Source organism: Solanum dulcamara, chromosome 3 (genome assembly GCF_947179165.1).
Source record: "Solanum dulcamara chromosome 3, daSolDulc1.2, whole genome shotgun sequence".
Classification (NCBI taxonomy): Eukaryota; Viridiplantae; Streptophyta; class Magnoliopsida; order Solanales; family Solanaceae; genus Solanum; species Solanum dulcamara.
Genome location: NC_077239.1, coordinates 9,119,887 through 9,137,500, shown reverse-complemented (window position 1 = coordinate 9,137,500; position 17,614 = coordinate 9,119,887). Strand labels below are relative to the sequence as shown.

The following is a 17,614-nucleotide window of genomic DNA, read 5'->3' as shown; positions in this document are numbered from 1 at the left end:
TAGTGCATCAAATATGTTGTCACTCTCATATTTTATGAGGTTGCTTCTTTTTTAATCAACGATTTTAATTTTAAATTTTGAATACAAATATTTTTTAATAGGGGAGTGCATATTTTGAAATAGATCTTTATGAATTTGAATTAATCGAACTTTAATGTAAAAAAAAAAAAAAGTCAACCTCAATGGAGGCTAATTTTGTTGACCTTGGCCAACCCCGCTTATCTTAATTTATTTTACGTACGTACGTATAATAATAACCCCCTCTCTGGCTAGATAGTACTATAAAATACATTTAATTATAATAGGAATTGAATTTATTACATAAGTAGAAAGTTATATCTGTACTCAACTATAAAGTTGTCTATAGCCATTTCAACTCTCTTCTCACTAATGGCTTTCGATTTTCAATCACGCCAAAAAATCATGTACGTTTATATTATTACAGTATCTAAATTTTCATGTTTTTCCCATTTGACCAAGTAAATTGTTTCTCTTTCCTTTTCCATTATTTTGCAGAAATATTAATTAGGTGATAGAAAGTTAAGAAAGTTTGAGTATTTCTCCAATGGGTTGGAGTTGCTTTGGAGTTTTGCAATCATGTAAACACAATAGAGAGACTCAAGTCCAAGGTAAGTACACTCCCAAAAAAAAAAGAAAAGAAGAAGATCATGGTGACTACTTTTTTTTTCTTTTCTAAAATTGAATTAAGATCCGTCAACAATATAGATCTAGTGAAACAATTGTGGTATATCCTGTTCTATTTTTTTTTTCTATCTTCGACTATGTTATTATGTTGGTACAAGTGTAAAATTTTGTTGTGTTTCGCGGGCTTGTTGCCCGGAATGACCAATTCACTTTGTATCATGACATTTATTTTAGAAGAGTGCGCATGATTTAACGGTTAGGTGCACATCATGAATTTGAAACTTGTGGGGAATAAAATTTTAGTATTTAATTGTTGTTCTTGTGTTCAAAATTGTTTAGAGATCACGACCAACAATGTGAGGCTTTTTTCCTATAACTCATTGAGATCAGCAACAGGGCATTTTCATCCATCTAACAAGATAGGAGGTGGTGGTTTTGGAGTTGTTTATAAGGTAATCATCTCTTTTTTCTGCCTTTTAAGTGGTCCTTGTGTATTGCTAGTTATTAAGTACTTAACTTGTATAAATTGAAAGTTTAGGAGAAAAAAAATTACTGTCAAGTCACCTATTAAAACATGACTAACTGGGATTGGTAAGTTGAAAATAAGGGCATCTAATGGCCTGATCTAATGGTTGATGAAGTCTTAGGTTCAAATTTCAACGGAGGCAAAAATTAGGTAATTTCTTCCAATTCGACTAAGCTTTGATGGGTAGAGTTACCTTGTTACGTGTTGGTGGAGATAGCAGATCTCCGGTGGAATAGTGAGGTATTAAACTGACTCGGACACTACTGTCATAAAAAATAAAATAATAATAAGGTAGATTACCTGCTACATTAATAGCAAAAAAATACACACTGAGTATAAATATATAAGTTAAATCTTATAAGTATTTCCACTCTCTATACTTATGCAACTTTGTTGTTTAAATGTAGGGAGTTTTGAGAGATGGAACTTATGTTGCCATTAAATGTCTCTCTGCTGAATCAAAACAAGGGACCAAGGAATTCTTGACAGAGATTAATATGATTTCAAGTACCCAACATCCAAATCTTGTTCAGTTGATTGGTTGTTGTGTTGAGAGTGGCAATAGAATGTTGATATATGAATACTTGGAGAATAATAGCCTTGCCAGTGCTTTACTAGGTAATGTTAAACTTATTTTGAACCAAAATCAACATGTCATAGTTGAAGTTAGAGATGTCAAATGAGCGAATTGGATTGAATCTGGATGTTTTAAAATGGGTTGTCATTTACCCGCCCAAACTTGGACGAGTAAAGCAGGTCATGTTTTCATGGGGTAAAATTGTCATTGCAGGTTCTAACGGTAAACGTGTTGCCCTGAATTGGCCTCAAAGAGTTGCTATATGTTTAGGTACAGCATCTGGTTTAGCATTTCTTCATGAGGAGGCCTCACCACCGATTGTTCATCGAGATATTAAGGCTAGTAATATTCTTATAGATGAAAATCTTCATCCTAAAATTGGAGATTTTGGTCTGGCTAAGCTTTTTCCTGAAAATGTCACTCATCTAAGTACGCGAGTAGCAGGAACAATGTGAGTAGTTCCATTGAATTTCAGCTTCATAACATTCGATCTTCCTCTCTTGTCTCGTCTCACTAAAGTATTCCGATGTACAGAGGTTATCTTTCTCCTGAGTATGCCTTGTTTGGACAACTCACGAAAAAGGCAGATGTCTACAGTTTCGGAGTTCTTGTACTTGAAATCATAAGTGGAAGAAGCAGTAGTAAATCAGCATTTGGAGTGGATCTCTTGGTTCTGGTGGAATGGGTAGGACTATACTTTCAGCTTTATTATCTTCAAGATTCATCAGTAATAATAATGTTTGAGATGAAAGTCAGTTAAAAATACTAGATTTTCAAGGTTTACGCGTTGCAGGTATGGAAGCTTAGAGAAGAAGGGCGACTTCTGGAAATCGTTGATCCAGAGCTAACAGAGTATTCAGAAGCTGAATTACTGCGCTTCATCAAAGTTGCTCTCTTTTGCACACAAGCTGCACCTACCCAAAGACCTAATATGAAACAAGTGCTTGAGATGTTGTCTAAAGAAGTCAACCTCAACGAGAAGTCGTTAACTGAACCAGGAGTTTATAGACCACATAGCTTGAAACGATCAAGTTATGGTAGTCTGCAGAAATCATCCTCCGCGGGGAAGAATGGGGTGCCATCTGTAAATCCTTTTGCAACATCAACAAAGTTTGAGAGTTTTCAGAGTGTCACCCAAATGCTTCCTAGATAATGTTAACTGGTGTTCTTGTTCTTTATACTTGTATATTGCTGAGCTGATGGCAAGGAGTAAATGTATTCTCTCATTAGACTTGCCCCTTTTTATAAATTTTCTCATGTAATGTAAAGTTTGCAGTAGCTGATAAGGAAGAAAGAGAGACAATCACACAGAATGAGCTACACTATGCAACTCCAAATTTCAGATATGAAGATGTAGTTTACAGCTGAGACTATGAACATTGAACACAGTAAAGGATAGAAACTAGGAGAAACTTTTCTTTATGCACATATTAGCTCCTAAAACTAGAAATGAAGGTAAAGACTTCCTGATAGGAGTTATTCTCAAACTCACATAACATTTAAGTTAACGTAAAGGATGATTGCTTTACATGATCAACACAGTAGCATTTTCATTATGCAGCAGTGGATAAGCCTTCAAGGTGCTGCAGTAGTAGCTTGAGGCTTTGCAGACGCAGATGCAACAGAAGTTTCTGTTCCTGTCTTTGCATCTTTTCCAGGTTCTGAAGATGGTTTTGGTGAAGACTTCATATGTGCAGGCGGGTTGTGTTTGAGTTTCACAAGTATTTGACGCATTCTAGAGAGTTCAGTTGGCCTGCCAGGTTTGGGTCCTTGGATGACAATGATGGATGCCTGCTTCTCCTTATCCTTCTTTCCTTTCTTTTCTATGGTCGGGACCTCCTTTGGGATAAGCTCTCCAATTGCCTTCCAATAAGATTTATTAGCTTCAGTATGGAACTTCTCTTGGTTTGCCAAGAATAACTGAAAAAAAGAAAAAGATGACACATGAACTCCAACACATCGATTGACTGGGGAGGAACTTGCCGTACTGTGGGACTACGATTAGAGATTTGACAAACCATATAACCAAAGACATTAACTCTCTGCAGATTAGCAAATAAATCTCACTAAAGCACAAATACTCAGCATAGATTGTACTAAAGGTTATCAGCACAATTTGATAACTGGTGGAAAATTTCAACTTTCAAAAATTAATTTACACCTCTTACGCAATGCTAACGCTAAATCATATGAAATGTAAACAGATAAATGTAGCAACTGCTTTTCTGTGTGCCTGCATGGTTGAGTAGAAAGTACTAACAACAACATACCCAATGTAATCTCATAAGTGAGGTCTAGGGATCAAGGTGAGTACGCAGACCCCCCACCCTACCCCACCCCCTCACACATACCCCTTGGGAAGGTAGAGAGGTATCCGAAAGACCCTCGACTCAAATATAGCAATTTAAAGGAAGCAACAAACAAACAACATAACTAGTGTAATCACACAAACAATTTAAAGCAAATAATGAAAAACTAAACAGTAGCAATAGCAAATAATACGATAACCGAAGCAAAAAAAAACATGGTTGACTAGAAAGTGACAACCTATTTTTTTTAATTAAATTGGTAACTTAAAAAGAGAGAGTAAAAAGTAACATGATTTAAAAATTGATAGTACTTTTACTAGGTTAATCCTCCCTGTCTCTATGTTCATATCCTATTCCGAAGAGTTGAACGCAACAACTAGGAAGAGAAGGTAACTAGATGCATGATATGTCAGACCAGTGATAATTTTCCTTCCAACTAAAGCAACTGTTTGGAAAACAAGCACACAGCACTAGCAAATTTATGCCAAAACTAGTTAACTAACCGTAAATTTAAGTAAAATGCCTCAGAAAGACTTTTAATTTTTATAGCTATAGGTCTCACCTTCTCCTTCTCCCGGTTAGCAGCTATGTTGTTCTCACATCTAAGTTTCCATTTCCTATAGTACTCTCTTTTGTATTCCTCTGCTTCTTCAATGATTTCCCTAACAATTTCTTTCTCCCTTTTCTCCTTCTCCTCCAGCCGTATGGCGTTCAATCTGGAAAATGAAACAGATATTACACCTCTCAGCTAAGGAGATCCAGAAAAGTAATCTTGTAATTTCATCTCATAAACATACAACAAAGGAATAAGATAGTATGCGAACTAGAATGTAAATCACTACACAAACGTAAATTGGAAATAGTGAGTTTCAATGTATCATAGGGATACACTATATATTACTTGCTAACTACGAAATAAAAGGTCAAAGGCATAAGCTGAGATATGCTCGACTAGAGAATTATGTGTGAAGCTTGAGATTGCACAATAAACACAATCTTTTCACAGTGTTAACAAGAAAAGCATCACATTTACACACAAGTAAAGAAGCTTTGTACAATGCACAAACACATATGTACACTGCATATCAACAATGAACTAGTCGGTATTCTACTTCGTATCAACTTCAGAGAATCTTTAAGGGTAAAAAGAATCACAAAATTTCCTTCGGCGCTTAGAAGGTAAACTCAAGTCAACTGCCACCATGGACTGAAATGTTGAAGGAAACGAGTGCTACCAGCAGATATATAGTGAATTTTTTTTAAAATGTAAATCTATGTTAAGTTCGAAACCCTTGTCAAAGTTAAGTAGTGATTACTCCACAGCCACTAGCTTAAAATCTTGGATCCGTCTCTAACTATGACATGGCAAGATTATGTCATACACAACTCTGTTATCAATAAGTAATCACAGACCTCCTCAAAAGTATTAACAGAATTTTCTTCAACGAATTTATCTTCGGACCACCCACTAACTTAAAGTTATGGATCCCCTATTGACTACCACATTGCAAGACCATGTCATAGGGAACTCATTTATCACAAATGTATTTAGAGAATTTTCTTCTTTAATGAATTAATCTTAGGAGTTGACTACATCAAAATCCAATTCTGATTCTCTGTTAAAGAAGTGGTTATCAAATTGTAAAATAAAACATTATTTCTGAAAAAGAAAAACAAACAAAATGAGAATTGAACTTCTCATAGTTTTTATAAACCACTACTCCCTCAGTCTCAATTCATATGTGATGTAGTTTGTCTTGACACGGAGTTTAAGAAAGAACGATAGACTTTAGAAACTTGTGGTCTAAAATAAGTTATAGATGTTTTTGGGGCTATAAATCATTTCTTTAAGGGTAAAATAGTTATTTTAAAGTTAAATTGTTATTAAATATACAAATATGTCATTCTTTTTGACACCGACTAAAAAGAAAAATGAGTCCTATAAATTGGGACAAAAGGAGTATCGAGTTCATGGGTTTTATGAACTACTACAACTATCTTTTCGAGATAAAACAACAAAAAAGAAAAGGCGGCACTTGTTCACTTGGCAACAAACATTGTAAGCACTACTCATAAGTCTAATTCAAATTACAAACATCGTAAGCATAAATTTCTTGGAGAGAACGAACAAAGTAAATTAAATTATCGAAGCAATCAAATTCATAATACCAGCAGCCTTTGCACTAAGCTCCCGCTGTGCGAGCCCAGAAAAGGGCAGGACATTAGGTTTACTGAACAGAGCCTTACACAAGGCTATTTCCACGGATCCAACCCATGATCTCATGATCATGAGACAACAACTCTTACCGTTGGGTCAAGGCTCCTCTCCATAGATCACATATTTTGATAGACAAATAATTAACTAAACTTACTGATAAAAAAATAATAAAAAAAAAAAAGCTTACTGATCGGGAAAGAAAATACAGTTGACTAGAACAGCTTTTTGCAAAAATCAGTAGCTACAGATTCTCTCTTACCCTAAACAAGCATGATAATCGCAAAAATCCAGAAGGAATTTATCAATTTTAGTCAATCAAATCATGTTATACAAATATAATACATATATATATATGTCTTTGCATGCAGAAAATTTAAAGCCGAGAAATTAAAAAAAATAAAAATTAAAGCTCACCGCCGCCATTCTCTCAGAGCAAAACCTTCCTCCGCCACCATACGTTCTGGCGTAGGGAGAATCGGTCCATTTTCTCCGGTGGACCGAGTTTCAGACATCACCGTCTCCGAACCAAAAACGTAGACTCCGGAGTCTTCAGTAGCACCTTCAAAGTCTCCGCCGTCGTCCAACGGCGGAGTCATCGCAGCAGCGCCGGTGCCGGTGCCGGTGCCGTTGACGGGGTCGTGTGATGACATGGCGGACTCCTCTTTATTTTTTGTCCTTTCCCGCAATTTCAGTTGTGTGTGTGTTTGTTCGTTTTCTCTCCTAGAGAGTCAGCAGAGAAGAAATCAATTAGTGTAAAAGCACTCGAGGCAGTAATCACACATATCGCATTTTCCTACATTACAACACGTGTCAACTTTCTATAGGGTCTTGGCTTTTGGAATAATTACACCAAGTGTGAAGTGATAAATTTATTTCTTTTTCTTATTTTATAATAATGTGAAATTACGAAGGCCAGTTTAAATTATGTTTATAAAAAAAATTCAAATAAATTCGAAACAATTATAATCTATAGTAATAATTTTGTGATTTAAAATAATTAATTTTTTGTAATTTGATTTTCGAATTCAAACTAAAACTTGAAAAGTTTGACTATGCTATTTTAAGTTCTGACATTTTAAATAAAAAGTTTATAGTAATAAAATTGGAAAAATATATAAAATAAAATCTAGTAAAAATTTATTTAAAATTTTCGTAATTTAATTTTTGAATTCAGACTAAAATTTGAAAAGTTTGACTATGCTACTTTAAGTTCTGACATTTCAAATGAAAAAATTATAGCAGTAAAATTGAAAAAAAAAAAGAAGATAAAATAGTAAGTATCTAGTAAGAATTTATTAAATTTTTTGTCATTCAATTTTCGAAATCAGACTAAAACTTGAAAAGTTCGACTATGCTATTTTAAGTGACATTTTAAATGAAAAAGTTATAGCAATAACATTGGAAAAAATACAAAATAGTATCCAGTAAAAATTTATTGAAATTTTTGTAATTTAACATTCATATTCAGACTAAAACTTGAAAAGTTTGACTGTGCTACTTTAAGTTCTGGCATTTTAAATAAAAAAGTTATAGTAATAAAACTGGAAAAAAAATATAACATAGTATCCAGTAAAAATTTGTTAAAATTTTTGTAATTTGATTTTCAAATTCAGACTGAAACTTGAAATTCTACTCTAAACTCTGCTATTTTAAATGAAAAGGTATGGCAATAAAACTGGAAAAAAATTACAAAATAGTATTTAGTAAAAACTATATATATATATATATATATATATATATATTGTTTTTAAAATAATTTCTCAACGAAGACATGCCCATTGACACCTTGAATACACGTGGCTGGCTGCTATTAGCAAATATTCTAAAGGTCCTATTAGCTTATTAGCAGTGCAATTGACTTTTGCTTAGTCGGCTGCTATGCATTTTGTTATTAAAGTAAAATGACATTTTAAAGGCAGAATGACCTAATAGACCATTATACTTGACTTGAATCGTAAATTGAATCATTTTATTTATGATATTGTCAATTAAATATTTAAATTTAATAAAATATAATTTTTTTAAACCCTTCTCATTATTGATCAAGCCTATATGACAATTTAATAGCTGAATTGGAATAAATATGTGATCTCACGTGTTTCAAGAGCGTGAACATAAAATTTGAAGTTAACAATAGTTAAAATAAAAATAAAATATAAGGATAAAAACAAATTTAAAATAAAATATAAAATTTTTCACCTCTTTCTTTTTTTCCCACCCCCACCCACCCCAACCCCACAATTTTTTTTCTCTACCCAGCACCACTACCATTCTCTCCCCCCCCCCGGTCCCCCCACCCCCAATCCCCCATTTCTCGCTCTTTCTCCCTTTTTCCATTTTCACAATTTTTAATGTGATTTAAAAAATTCAGAAATTCTTTATTGGACGTAATTACTTCATTTTTTGTTAGATAAAATATAAATAGAGAAGTTATCGGCGGGAGGGGGTAATTCAGAGATGATGAGGTGACAAAAATCTGATGGTCTTGGAGAGTGAAGAGTGATTGTCCGTCTTTGTGAAATTAGGTAGAGTGGTGTTGTGTAAAATTGTGTGCAAATGTTAAAGCATATTAAAGTATTTTTTTAGTATGGTTCTTTGGCATCAATGGAGGAAGGGCTTCACAGTGATTCAAGTGGTGAATAGAGACTGTTCCAAAAAATGTGTCAAAAAAGTTTTGGACATTAAAAATTGGAGAAAAAGTTTAAGGCAGTGATATTACGATATGGATGCAAGATTTAAAATGGTGTCTCTGGTGTAAAAAATGGAGAGATGTTGTCAAGCATATGGATAGTGAAGGAAGGAGTGAAAAAAAAAAAGAAATTAAAAATTTTAAAATCAAATAAAAAATAAATTAGGTGTCATTAAAAATCTGATGTGGATGATGATGAGTCATTTTAATTAGTAGTTTGAAGTATACGTAAAGCAAAAGGGGTCTAAAAGATTGTGTTTTATTGAGTTTAAGTATTCAGTTGACAATATCAGAATAGAAGGATTCAGTTTACAATTCGAGTTAAGTACAAAGGTCTCTCAGGTTATTCCGCTTATTTTAAATACACATATAATATTCGCATAAGGTATTTATAAATTAATTCAATTTGTTATGATTAAGTTATTTAAATATAATAAAATATAAAAGGCATAAGGGTAAGATTACGTATACCATGTATCATCTTTTTCAAATTCTAGATTATGTTATTATTATTGGTTAATTAATGATAGTGTATACAAACATCGAGATAATATTTCTTATCTCAGATGTTCACTCAATTTTAAATAATTTACTCACCTTTAAATAATTCACATAAAAAGTAATTTAACTTTTTTTTTATAATCTCAAAATTAATTAACTATTGATATTTCACTTGGATAGTCATTTAATCAATTTAAATATTTTTTAATTAAATTTTGTTGAAATATAATTTTTATTTCAAACCAAATGTTTTAGAAATGAATCAAATGATAAGATATCCATTTTAATTATTATTGAATCTACTCCAAGTATTTAAGTATAAATTCCTTGAAAAACGGCAAAATTCTTTCATTTTCAGTTCTAGTACTTTCTTTTCTCTTATTTTCCTATTATATTGACAAAATTCCTTTTTTTATTTTATTTTCTTTTCTAGTGTTTTTTTCTTTTTATGAAATTATTAATGGGAATTTTCAGATATGGCAAACCTTTTAAGCATAATTATTTCATACGTGTATAATTTCTCTAATTATTTATAATGACAAACATAAATTTTTCATTATATAAAAGTTGTAGCGAATTATACAAATGTTATACCCACGAATTATTTGTATATCGAAACATACAAACACTGATCTACATATGTATTTGTATATCTGGTAAGGGAGATTAAGAGAGAGGAGGAGAGAGGCGAGCGATATCGAGAGAGGGAGGAGAGAGGCGAATTGTAAATGTATATCTGTCAAATTGTATATATGTATATTTGTCAGAAAAATTGTATAATGGTAATTGGTAGACATATATATTTGTATATCTGGCAAGCGAGATTTGTCATACCGCGTAAATAGATAGCTATGTTTATTGCAAGCCGTAATTATTTTAAACTATACCCTAAATGCATAATATAGTAGTAAGATTTATCATACCGCATAATTTTCCCAATTATTAATGTGATGATACATATTTATTTCTTGATATGGTATAATGTTACCTTCTCTGTTTTGCTCGACAATAAGAAGAGCAAAAAGTTTGAAGTTAACATGGAGTAGATTAGCAAGTTAAAAATCATTCCTTCCTTTGAGCTCAAGAAGTTTGTAATTTCATGTAAAACGAAAAAATTAATTAATGTGGAAATTCATTTACACAGTATAATACTTCGATTCTTGTTTGTTATTTTTTCAAAATACTCCAAATTCTACGGAGTCGTTTGATAGGAATTTTGGGTCTATGTGTAACTAATACATGTATTAGTTATATATATATATTATAGGGTGTATAACTAATACATTCAGTTTGGTGGTATTATTAATACATAGAATTTAATATCATGGGATTAAATATGTAGAGATAAAAATACTCCTCAAATTCTTTTAATATGTTTTGTTTATTTTCTTGATTTTATGTTTTATATTTGTAGTTTTATACTAGTAAATTTATTTAAATAAATTATCTTACAAATCTTATTATTTAGAGAGAGTTGTTTGTTACTAAATAATTAATATACTGTAAATTAGATAAATAATTAGTGTTATTTTACTGGAGTAACACATTCAAATTGATCAACATAAAGAAGGATAGTATATGATCATCATTAAGAAAAATTCTCTTCTTTAATTTGTCAATATTTAATCAAACTTGGCAACAGTATTATGTGTTCTTACGTAATGTCTACTTAGTTAAAAAAAATGGTAGAAAAGCATCGATCATTTTTTTTTCATTTAAAGCACCGATGATGATACATTGTAAATTTTAAATATATAGTACGATCATAATATTTATTTTACTAATTAAGTTTATCTGTTAAAATTTTTAATGGGTTTTTAAAATTTAGTTGAGTAATTTTGTTGATACAAATGCCTAATTGAGTGATTTATTGACACAAAACAAAGTTTAATGACTTTGCTATTATCAAAGTTGAGTGACATTTTAAGATATTCACTCCATATTAAAACTATAACTTGCAATTTTATGTGTAAACGTCGATGGTTTATTCGATTTTACTATTGTTTACCGTCTTTTTGGTTTTAAAAGTAGATGATCTATCTTTATAAAATTGAAAATTAATGTTTTGTGAGTGATCAATTTATTAAGATGACAATTATTTACCCTCAAATAATTCAAGTGAGAAAATAGCAAATATGGCGACAAAATTATTCTTCTCCTAGCTAGTTAGAAGGCCACAAAAAAAAATATTGTCCAACAATTATCAATATTGACCCAATTACATGAAATAAAAAATTTCATAATAATTCAAGGGTATAATTGAAAAGAAACTTTTTGTAGATGTCACGCCCCAAACCGGCCATGAGTGGCACCCACACTAACCCTCCGGTGTATAATGACCCATTTGGTCATTTTGAGAATGAGACATCTCTCTTCCTTAAAATATTCTCTCCGTAAATTTAAATTAGAAATTTTGATTTTTCGGTAACTACAATTAATTAATTGACGGGTAATTTTAGATAATTAATATAAATTGATGGGCTAAACTGTTAATTTATTTAAATATCATGATTTAGCCTATATATTAAAATAGGTTAGTGGGAGTTTGTCATTTTTAATACTTAATTAAATTAGAAAAGTAGAGCAGCGACTTACCTTGTGGAGACGTGGGAGCCGACGAGACAAATTGCAGGTGAGGGTTATCTCTAAGTTTTTATATTTTTGGTGCTAGGCTGTAATTCCTAGGATATAATGTGAAATAGTGAGGTTAAGAGGATATGTTGTTGTAGTAATTCTTTTCTAGGAAATTGGGAAACATATTTTAGGTTATAAATTGGGAGTAATGATGACTTCAACATTGGCAATAGTGATTAACATTATGTTATTGTTATTGGCTACTGCTGCTAAGAATTTCATAGTGCAACCAAATGAGATATTGATTGGATAATTGTTTGATGATGATGGAAAAATAATTGTATAACAATGGCAAGTCGATCAGGTTTTCCAAATCGCTTTTGCAAGTGTCGTCATCGGTTCAGTTAATTAGCTGGGTTGTTTTAATTTGTTAGCTATTATATATTATTCAAGTTTTGATATAATGAGATAGGTAATTAAATATTAGGTGTATTATCTTATATGAATTTCATTAGATTTATGATATTTGAAAAATAAAAATTGAGACCTAACCCTAGATTTGGTATTTAGGACTTGACTATAGAATTTGGGTGAGTTAATTTTTGGTCTAAGCTAGACATATAATAATATGTGTGTTGTTAGTTTTGAAATCTTATTGTGGTTATTTATTTGATTAGTTTATACTTATTTGAAAGCCCAACGAAAAGGGAAGGCTCAAGTCCCGAAGTGATTACTTGATTAATTAAGGCAAGTGAATTTCTAAACCTCAGTTTAAGCTTATAGATGCTTGTATTTTCCGTGTCATGTATACTAGGGAGTAATGAGAATTGGACTGAGTTATTGACTATATGATTGGCCTTTAAAAATGAATATGAGGGGTATAAAATGGTGATCTAATGACATGTATTGGTGGAATTGATATGTTGTGATTGTGGATTTATTTTGGACAGGTGCAATGACTATGTTGATGTGAGATAGCAAAAAAAATTATTGTTGTTGTCATGTTATTATCGTGAATTATATGAATATGAATTGATTACATTGGTTCTGACATATTGTGTTGAGATTGAAAATGATATGAAACAAAAGGGTTCGGGCCACACGCTCCGTGGCAAGTATTATGAAACAAAAGGGGTCGGGCCACACGCTCCGTGGCAGGTATTATGAAACACAGGGATCAGGCCACACGCTCCGTGGCAGGTATTATGAAATAAAGGGGTCGGACCACACGCTCCGTGGCAGGATATATATATATATTGAGGGGACGGGTAACACGCTCCGTGGCAGGTTACATGGACAGAAATGTCCCCCATGGGTTCTGGACTGTGATTCAGTGGATGTGTACCGATAGGATAGGCATGCATCATTTCATTGCACTGCATTGCACCTTTCTGATATTTGTGAATTTGTGTTTACCCCCATATTGCTCTGTGTGTGCTGAACTTGACTTGGTATGATTCATTGACGAGACTATTGATGGGTATTTATGGACTGTATTACTGTTGTTATTGTACAAGTGTAGAGTTGGGCTGATTTTATGCAGGTTGTAGTTAAGGAGGTTCGGTTGGGAGGACAGGAGTACTTGTATCTATTATGTTTTGCTTAGTTTTAGTTATCCACTTGCTGAGTACCGTGTTGTTTGGTACTCACCCCTTGCTTCCACACTTGTGTAGGTTGTGAGCCCGGACCTGCTTGATCTTCTAGCATTTTCTACTACATCCGAGGCTATCATTCCGAGTGTCGAGATAGCTGTTACATCTATCTAGCGGACACCTCTTGCTCTTTTCTTATGTTTTAGTCCTATTCTAGAGACAAAGACATTGTGACTGTATTTCTTTTCGTACTTCGATAATAAATTAGTGGCTTGTACACAAGACAACCAATCTTGGGGGATGTTGAGTTTCTTTTACGTGTTTTCGCTTAAGTTAAATTTTGATTCTTTTCTTTTTCTTCCGCATCTTCTTTTCGTTGGGTACTAGGCTGACTTATCTCTGTGGGTTGAGATGAGTGCCATCACACCCGGATTCGGGTCGTGACACGGTGGGAGAACCAACGCTATACCCCAACTAACATCCTAACACAGAAATAGGCATTTAAAAAAGTGGAAAGATACTCTTAATAATAGTTTCAAACTAAGTTCCCATAAACTCAAAAAAAATAATCAAACAAGACAAACAATGAGGAAGTTAACCCCTAGAACCTAAATATCATTGTACTAAAACTCTACCAAAGGTCTAGAGTAAGGGGATGCAATTCAGAAGAACAATCGTATAAAATAAAGTCTGGAAATAGTCTAAGTCCGAAAGAAAAGGATTAAGAATGAGGAGAATCCATAGTAGCCTAAAAGAGTTGGCTCACCCTTGAATTCTGTAGTCATTAATCTCCTAACTAAGGTTTGTCAACAGGCGCCTGAACATGCCATGTACTCAATAAGGAAATACCAAGTGCAGTATCAATACACACAACAATCATGTACTAGTAGGATCACATGCCAATCCAGTAAGTGCAATATACGCAAATAACTACAACATAGTAAAGACAGACATATATAGAACACATTGTCAATTATCATTTCATAAATAATATACAGTTTCACAATGTCAATCTCAAATACAACAGTCAACAATGATCCTCTTATAGAACTCATACCTAAATTGTTAAAGTGTCCGTGTGAAACTCGGTCCAATAGTTAGTATGTACCAGCGTGGAATCCAATTCAATATGTATTTATGTGGTACCCGATTCAATTATGTATTGGCATGACACCCGATCCAATACGTACCAACGTGGTATTCGATCAAACAGTCGCAATCTTAATCACAATGAATAGTTCACACACTTGCAAAATTAGGTATTTGGTTCATTGCATGTAATTAATCACAATAGTCATTTCATTAGGTTCATTCTATCTTTCCCTATTCACATACATGCATTCTATACTATTACTGCAGTTAACAGGCACATATAACACAAATGGAAAAATAAATCACCACTTACCTCGAGACAAGTCCTGAGAACTCTAAAGAACTGGAGTTTTTTCCTTTTCTAAAGTCTTAACTCGTTCTTGGTCTAAAAACAATCAAGAAATACAAGTAGTCAATGAACAATGGACTACAATATCTGAATTATATCAAAATCTTAACCCTTGGCCACTTTCATGATCATCTCCCCCAATTAGGACTTCTTCACCATTAATTTTAGGCCAAAACCTTTCCCTAAGAGAATTCCAATAGATTCTAAGATTTAGGAATCAAATTACAAGTTAGAGGAATGATTAACTTAACTTTGACGAAGAAGTAGGTGGAAAACTGAAAAGAACAAGCCCTAGATTGATTTTGGTTTCTAAAAAATGAAGTAGCAGAAATAAAAACTGTTTTGGAACTTTTCTAACTTAAAACTCGTGACTGCCCCGCCGTGGCAACACCCATCCAGCCATGGTAGTCCCACCATAGAGAGAATAGTCTCGTCGTAGCGGATTGCACGAACACAAAAACTCGCTACTCGTGTCCCAAATTTTCATTTCGCAACACACCCTCAAACCATGATGTTCTAAAATCAGCCCTTCACTCCAAGATCAATTACAGAAGTTCTACTCGCTCGAATTTGATTCCGTAAAGCCGTACATGCTCTTTAATATCTTGGCGAACGATAGAATTCATAATTAAGTCCCCCATCCATTATCTGATTACCCGATACCTCACTTGACACAGATTTCGTCTAAGTTTGACCTAGGTTCAAAATTTCCAAATTATTGCTCAAAAGTTTTTTTGGCCCAAATCCCTTCCCCGTTGGCTTATCCCCAACGACTGAAACAGATCGTTACAGTAGAGTTCTAAACCAAAAACAAAATTAAGTAGGAAGCAATGAACCAAACACTTGATATGAAATAATTTCTGCATTACTAATCTATACATTACTAATTTATGCATTATTAATCCATACGTTACTAATACCTACGTTATTAATCTTTGTGCCAAATAAGTTGGTAGGACTATTGTATTAGGTCAAAGAGAAATTAATGGCCCTATTAACTAATCAAAGCAAACTGGACCAATCTGATATTCCACCAATTTTCCTATAGCAAAATTGTCTTATTTTCACAAGTGGAAACATGTTTACTAGTTCAAATGGGTACTTTATTAATTATAAAAAAAAGTAATTTAAAATAAAAATTACATTTCAACAACATGTAAAGAAAATGTATGTAAATTGGTTGGATGACTTTCTAAGTAAAATACTAATAGTTAAGTGATTTTTGGGTTGCAAAAATAAAGTTGAGGGACTATTTAAGTGAACTATTCAAAGTTGAGTAATTTTTGGAATACAAAATAAAATTGAGTGACTTTCTATGTGAACCATTTAAAATTGAGTGACTTTTTGAGTGAATTATTTAAAGTTGAGTGACCACGTGAGATATTATCTCCCCAAATATTTATTATGTGTCTATATTGTGCATCCCACCTTTTTCTCCATTCTCCTCCTGCCCCAGCCGACCTCGCCCCCACTTCCCTTTACTGATCCCCCCTCAACCCCTTTTACGTTTCAGCTCCTTTTTTTTTCCATAAATTATATCACACACAATACTAAATATAAAATATTATTATGACTACTTTGTACACACACATGCACCAGAAAAAAATATGAATTATATAAATGAACGAATATTTATAAGAGAAAGAACTTTCAAATTTTAAGTCCAAACGTTTGTTTTATGAGATATTATGTTTTAAATTGTTAATTATTGTAATTTATAGTGATTTTAACATATATATTTTATAAAATTATGAAACTTTAAAAAATGTAGACCAGTTTATAGTTGAAAATAAATTATGTATAAATGATGTTATATCGGAAAAAGATAGTTTAAAATTAATTTTAACTTTATAGAGAAAAAATTAATTTTAGAAAAGAAAAGTCGTCACTTAATTTTTAAAGAAATTAGGAAAACTTAATTTAAAAGACCCTAACAGATTTAAGTCTTAAAAATTCAGAGAAAAAGGTACGAGGTTCTTATTTCCACTTTGAGAAGGTGTTAAACATTCAAAGTGGCCGATAACGTGCGGCTATCCGACGATTTGAAAAATTATTTGACTAACTTTTGAAAATATTAATTTAAAAGGAAACGAAGACTTAAAATTATTTTTTAGAAAAAATGATCAAACTTAAACATTGAAAATAATATACATGATATAAAAAAAAAAGTTTATCAAATGACTAAGTAAATGTCGAAAATCATTTAAAGAGTAAATTAACATGAATTGGTTTATCTTTAGGGAAATCTAATTAAGTTAAAACAAATTAAAATTAATATCTAAGCAAACATAAATAACATAAGTAAATAAATTATTACAATCCGAATCAATATAAATAAACAATAAATAACACATTAAAATATGACCTGACACTTATTTTCTGTATGCCTAGACTAATCTGTTGGGTCATCTGCGTTTTGGACCTTAAGCTCAATTCCACTGTATATCACAGTTGCATATACACTGTATATCGAATTGTATATATACTATATACAATGTATACAACATTATTTCTGTATATCAAATTGTATACACATTGTATA

At 32.3% G+C, this 17,614-nt stretch overlaps 2 protein-coding genes across 2 annotated transcripts; one reads left to right on the top strand and one right to left on the bottom strand.

Moving 5' to 3' along the window:
• Positions 1-338: 338 nt before the first annotated feature.
• Positions 339-2,983, top strand: LOC129882375 (putative serine/threonine-protein kinase). The gene is made up of 7 exons (XM_055956637.1): positions 339-425; positions 517-629; positions 985-1,097; positions 1,579-1,789; positions 1,962-2,199; positions 2,283-2,433; positions 2,542-2,983. The coding sequence occupies exons 2-7, from the start codon at positions 566-568 to the stop codon at positions 2,899-2,901; spliced, it is 1,137 nt and encodes a 378-aa protein (XP_055812612.1). The 5' UTR covers positions 339-425; positions 517-565; the 3' UTR covers positions 2,902-2,983.
• A 68-nt stretch (positions 2,984-3,051) lies between these two features.
• On the bottom strand, positions 3,052-7,025 carry LOC129882376 (clathrin light chain 2-like). Its single transcript, XM_055956638.1, has 3 exons — positions 6,690-7,025; positions 4,620-4,773; positions 3,052-3,668 (listed from the first exon to the last, which is right to left on the bottom strand). Exons 1-3 carry the CDS (start codon positions 6,923-6,925, stop codon positions 3,324-3,326), a joined length of 735 nt encoding a protein of 244 aa, XP_055812613.1. The 5' UTR covers positions 6,926-7,025; the 3' UTR covers positions 3,052-3,323.
• Between the last annotated feature and the right edge of the window lie 10,589 nt (positions 7,026-17,614).

Coding starts and splice junctions, on each gene's coding strand:
- LOC129882375 (XM_055956637.1), top strand. CDS start 566: ATGGGTTGGAGTTGCTTTGGAGTTTTGCAATCATGTAAACACAATAGA. Junction 630..984: donor TAGAGAGACTCAAGTCCAAG/GTAAGTACACTC, acceptor AAAATTGTTTAG/AGATCACGACCAACAATGTG. Junction 2,434..2,541: donor TCTTGGTTCTGGTGGAATGG/GTAGGACTATAC, acceptor TACGCGTTGCAG/GTATGGAAGCTTAGAGAAGA.
- LOC129882376 (XM_055956638.1), bottom strand. CDS start 6,925: ATGTCATCACACGACCCCGTCAACGGCACCGGCACCGGCACCGGCGCT. Junction 4,774..6,689: donor GCTCTGAGAGAATGGCGGCG/GTGAGCTTTAAT, acceptor TTCATTTTCCAG/ATTGAACGCCATACGGCTGG. Junction 3,669..4,619: donor CTAACCGGGAGAAGGAGAAG/GTGAGACCTATA, acceptor TCTTTTTTTCAG/TTATTCTTGGCAAACCAAGA.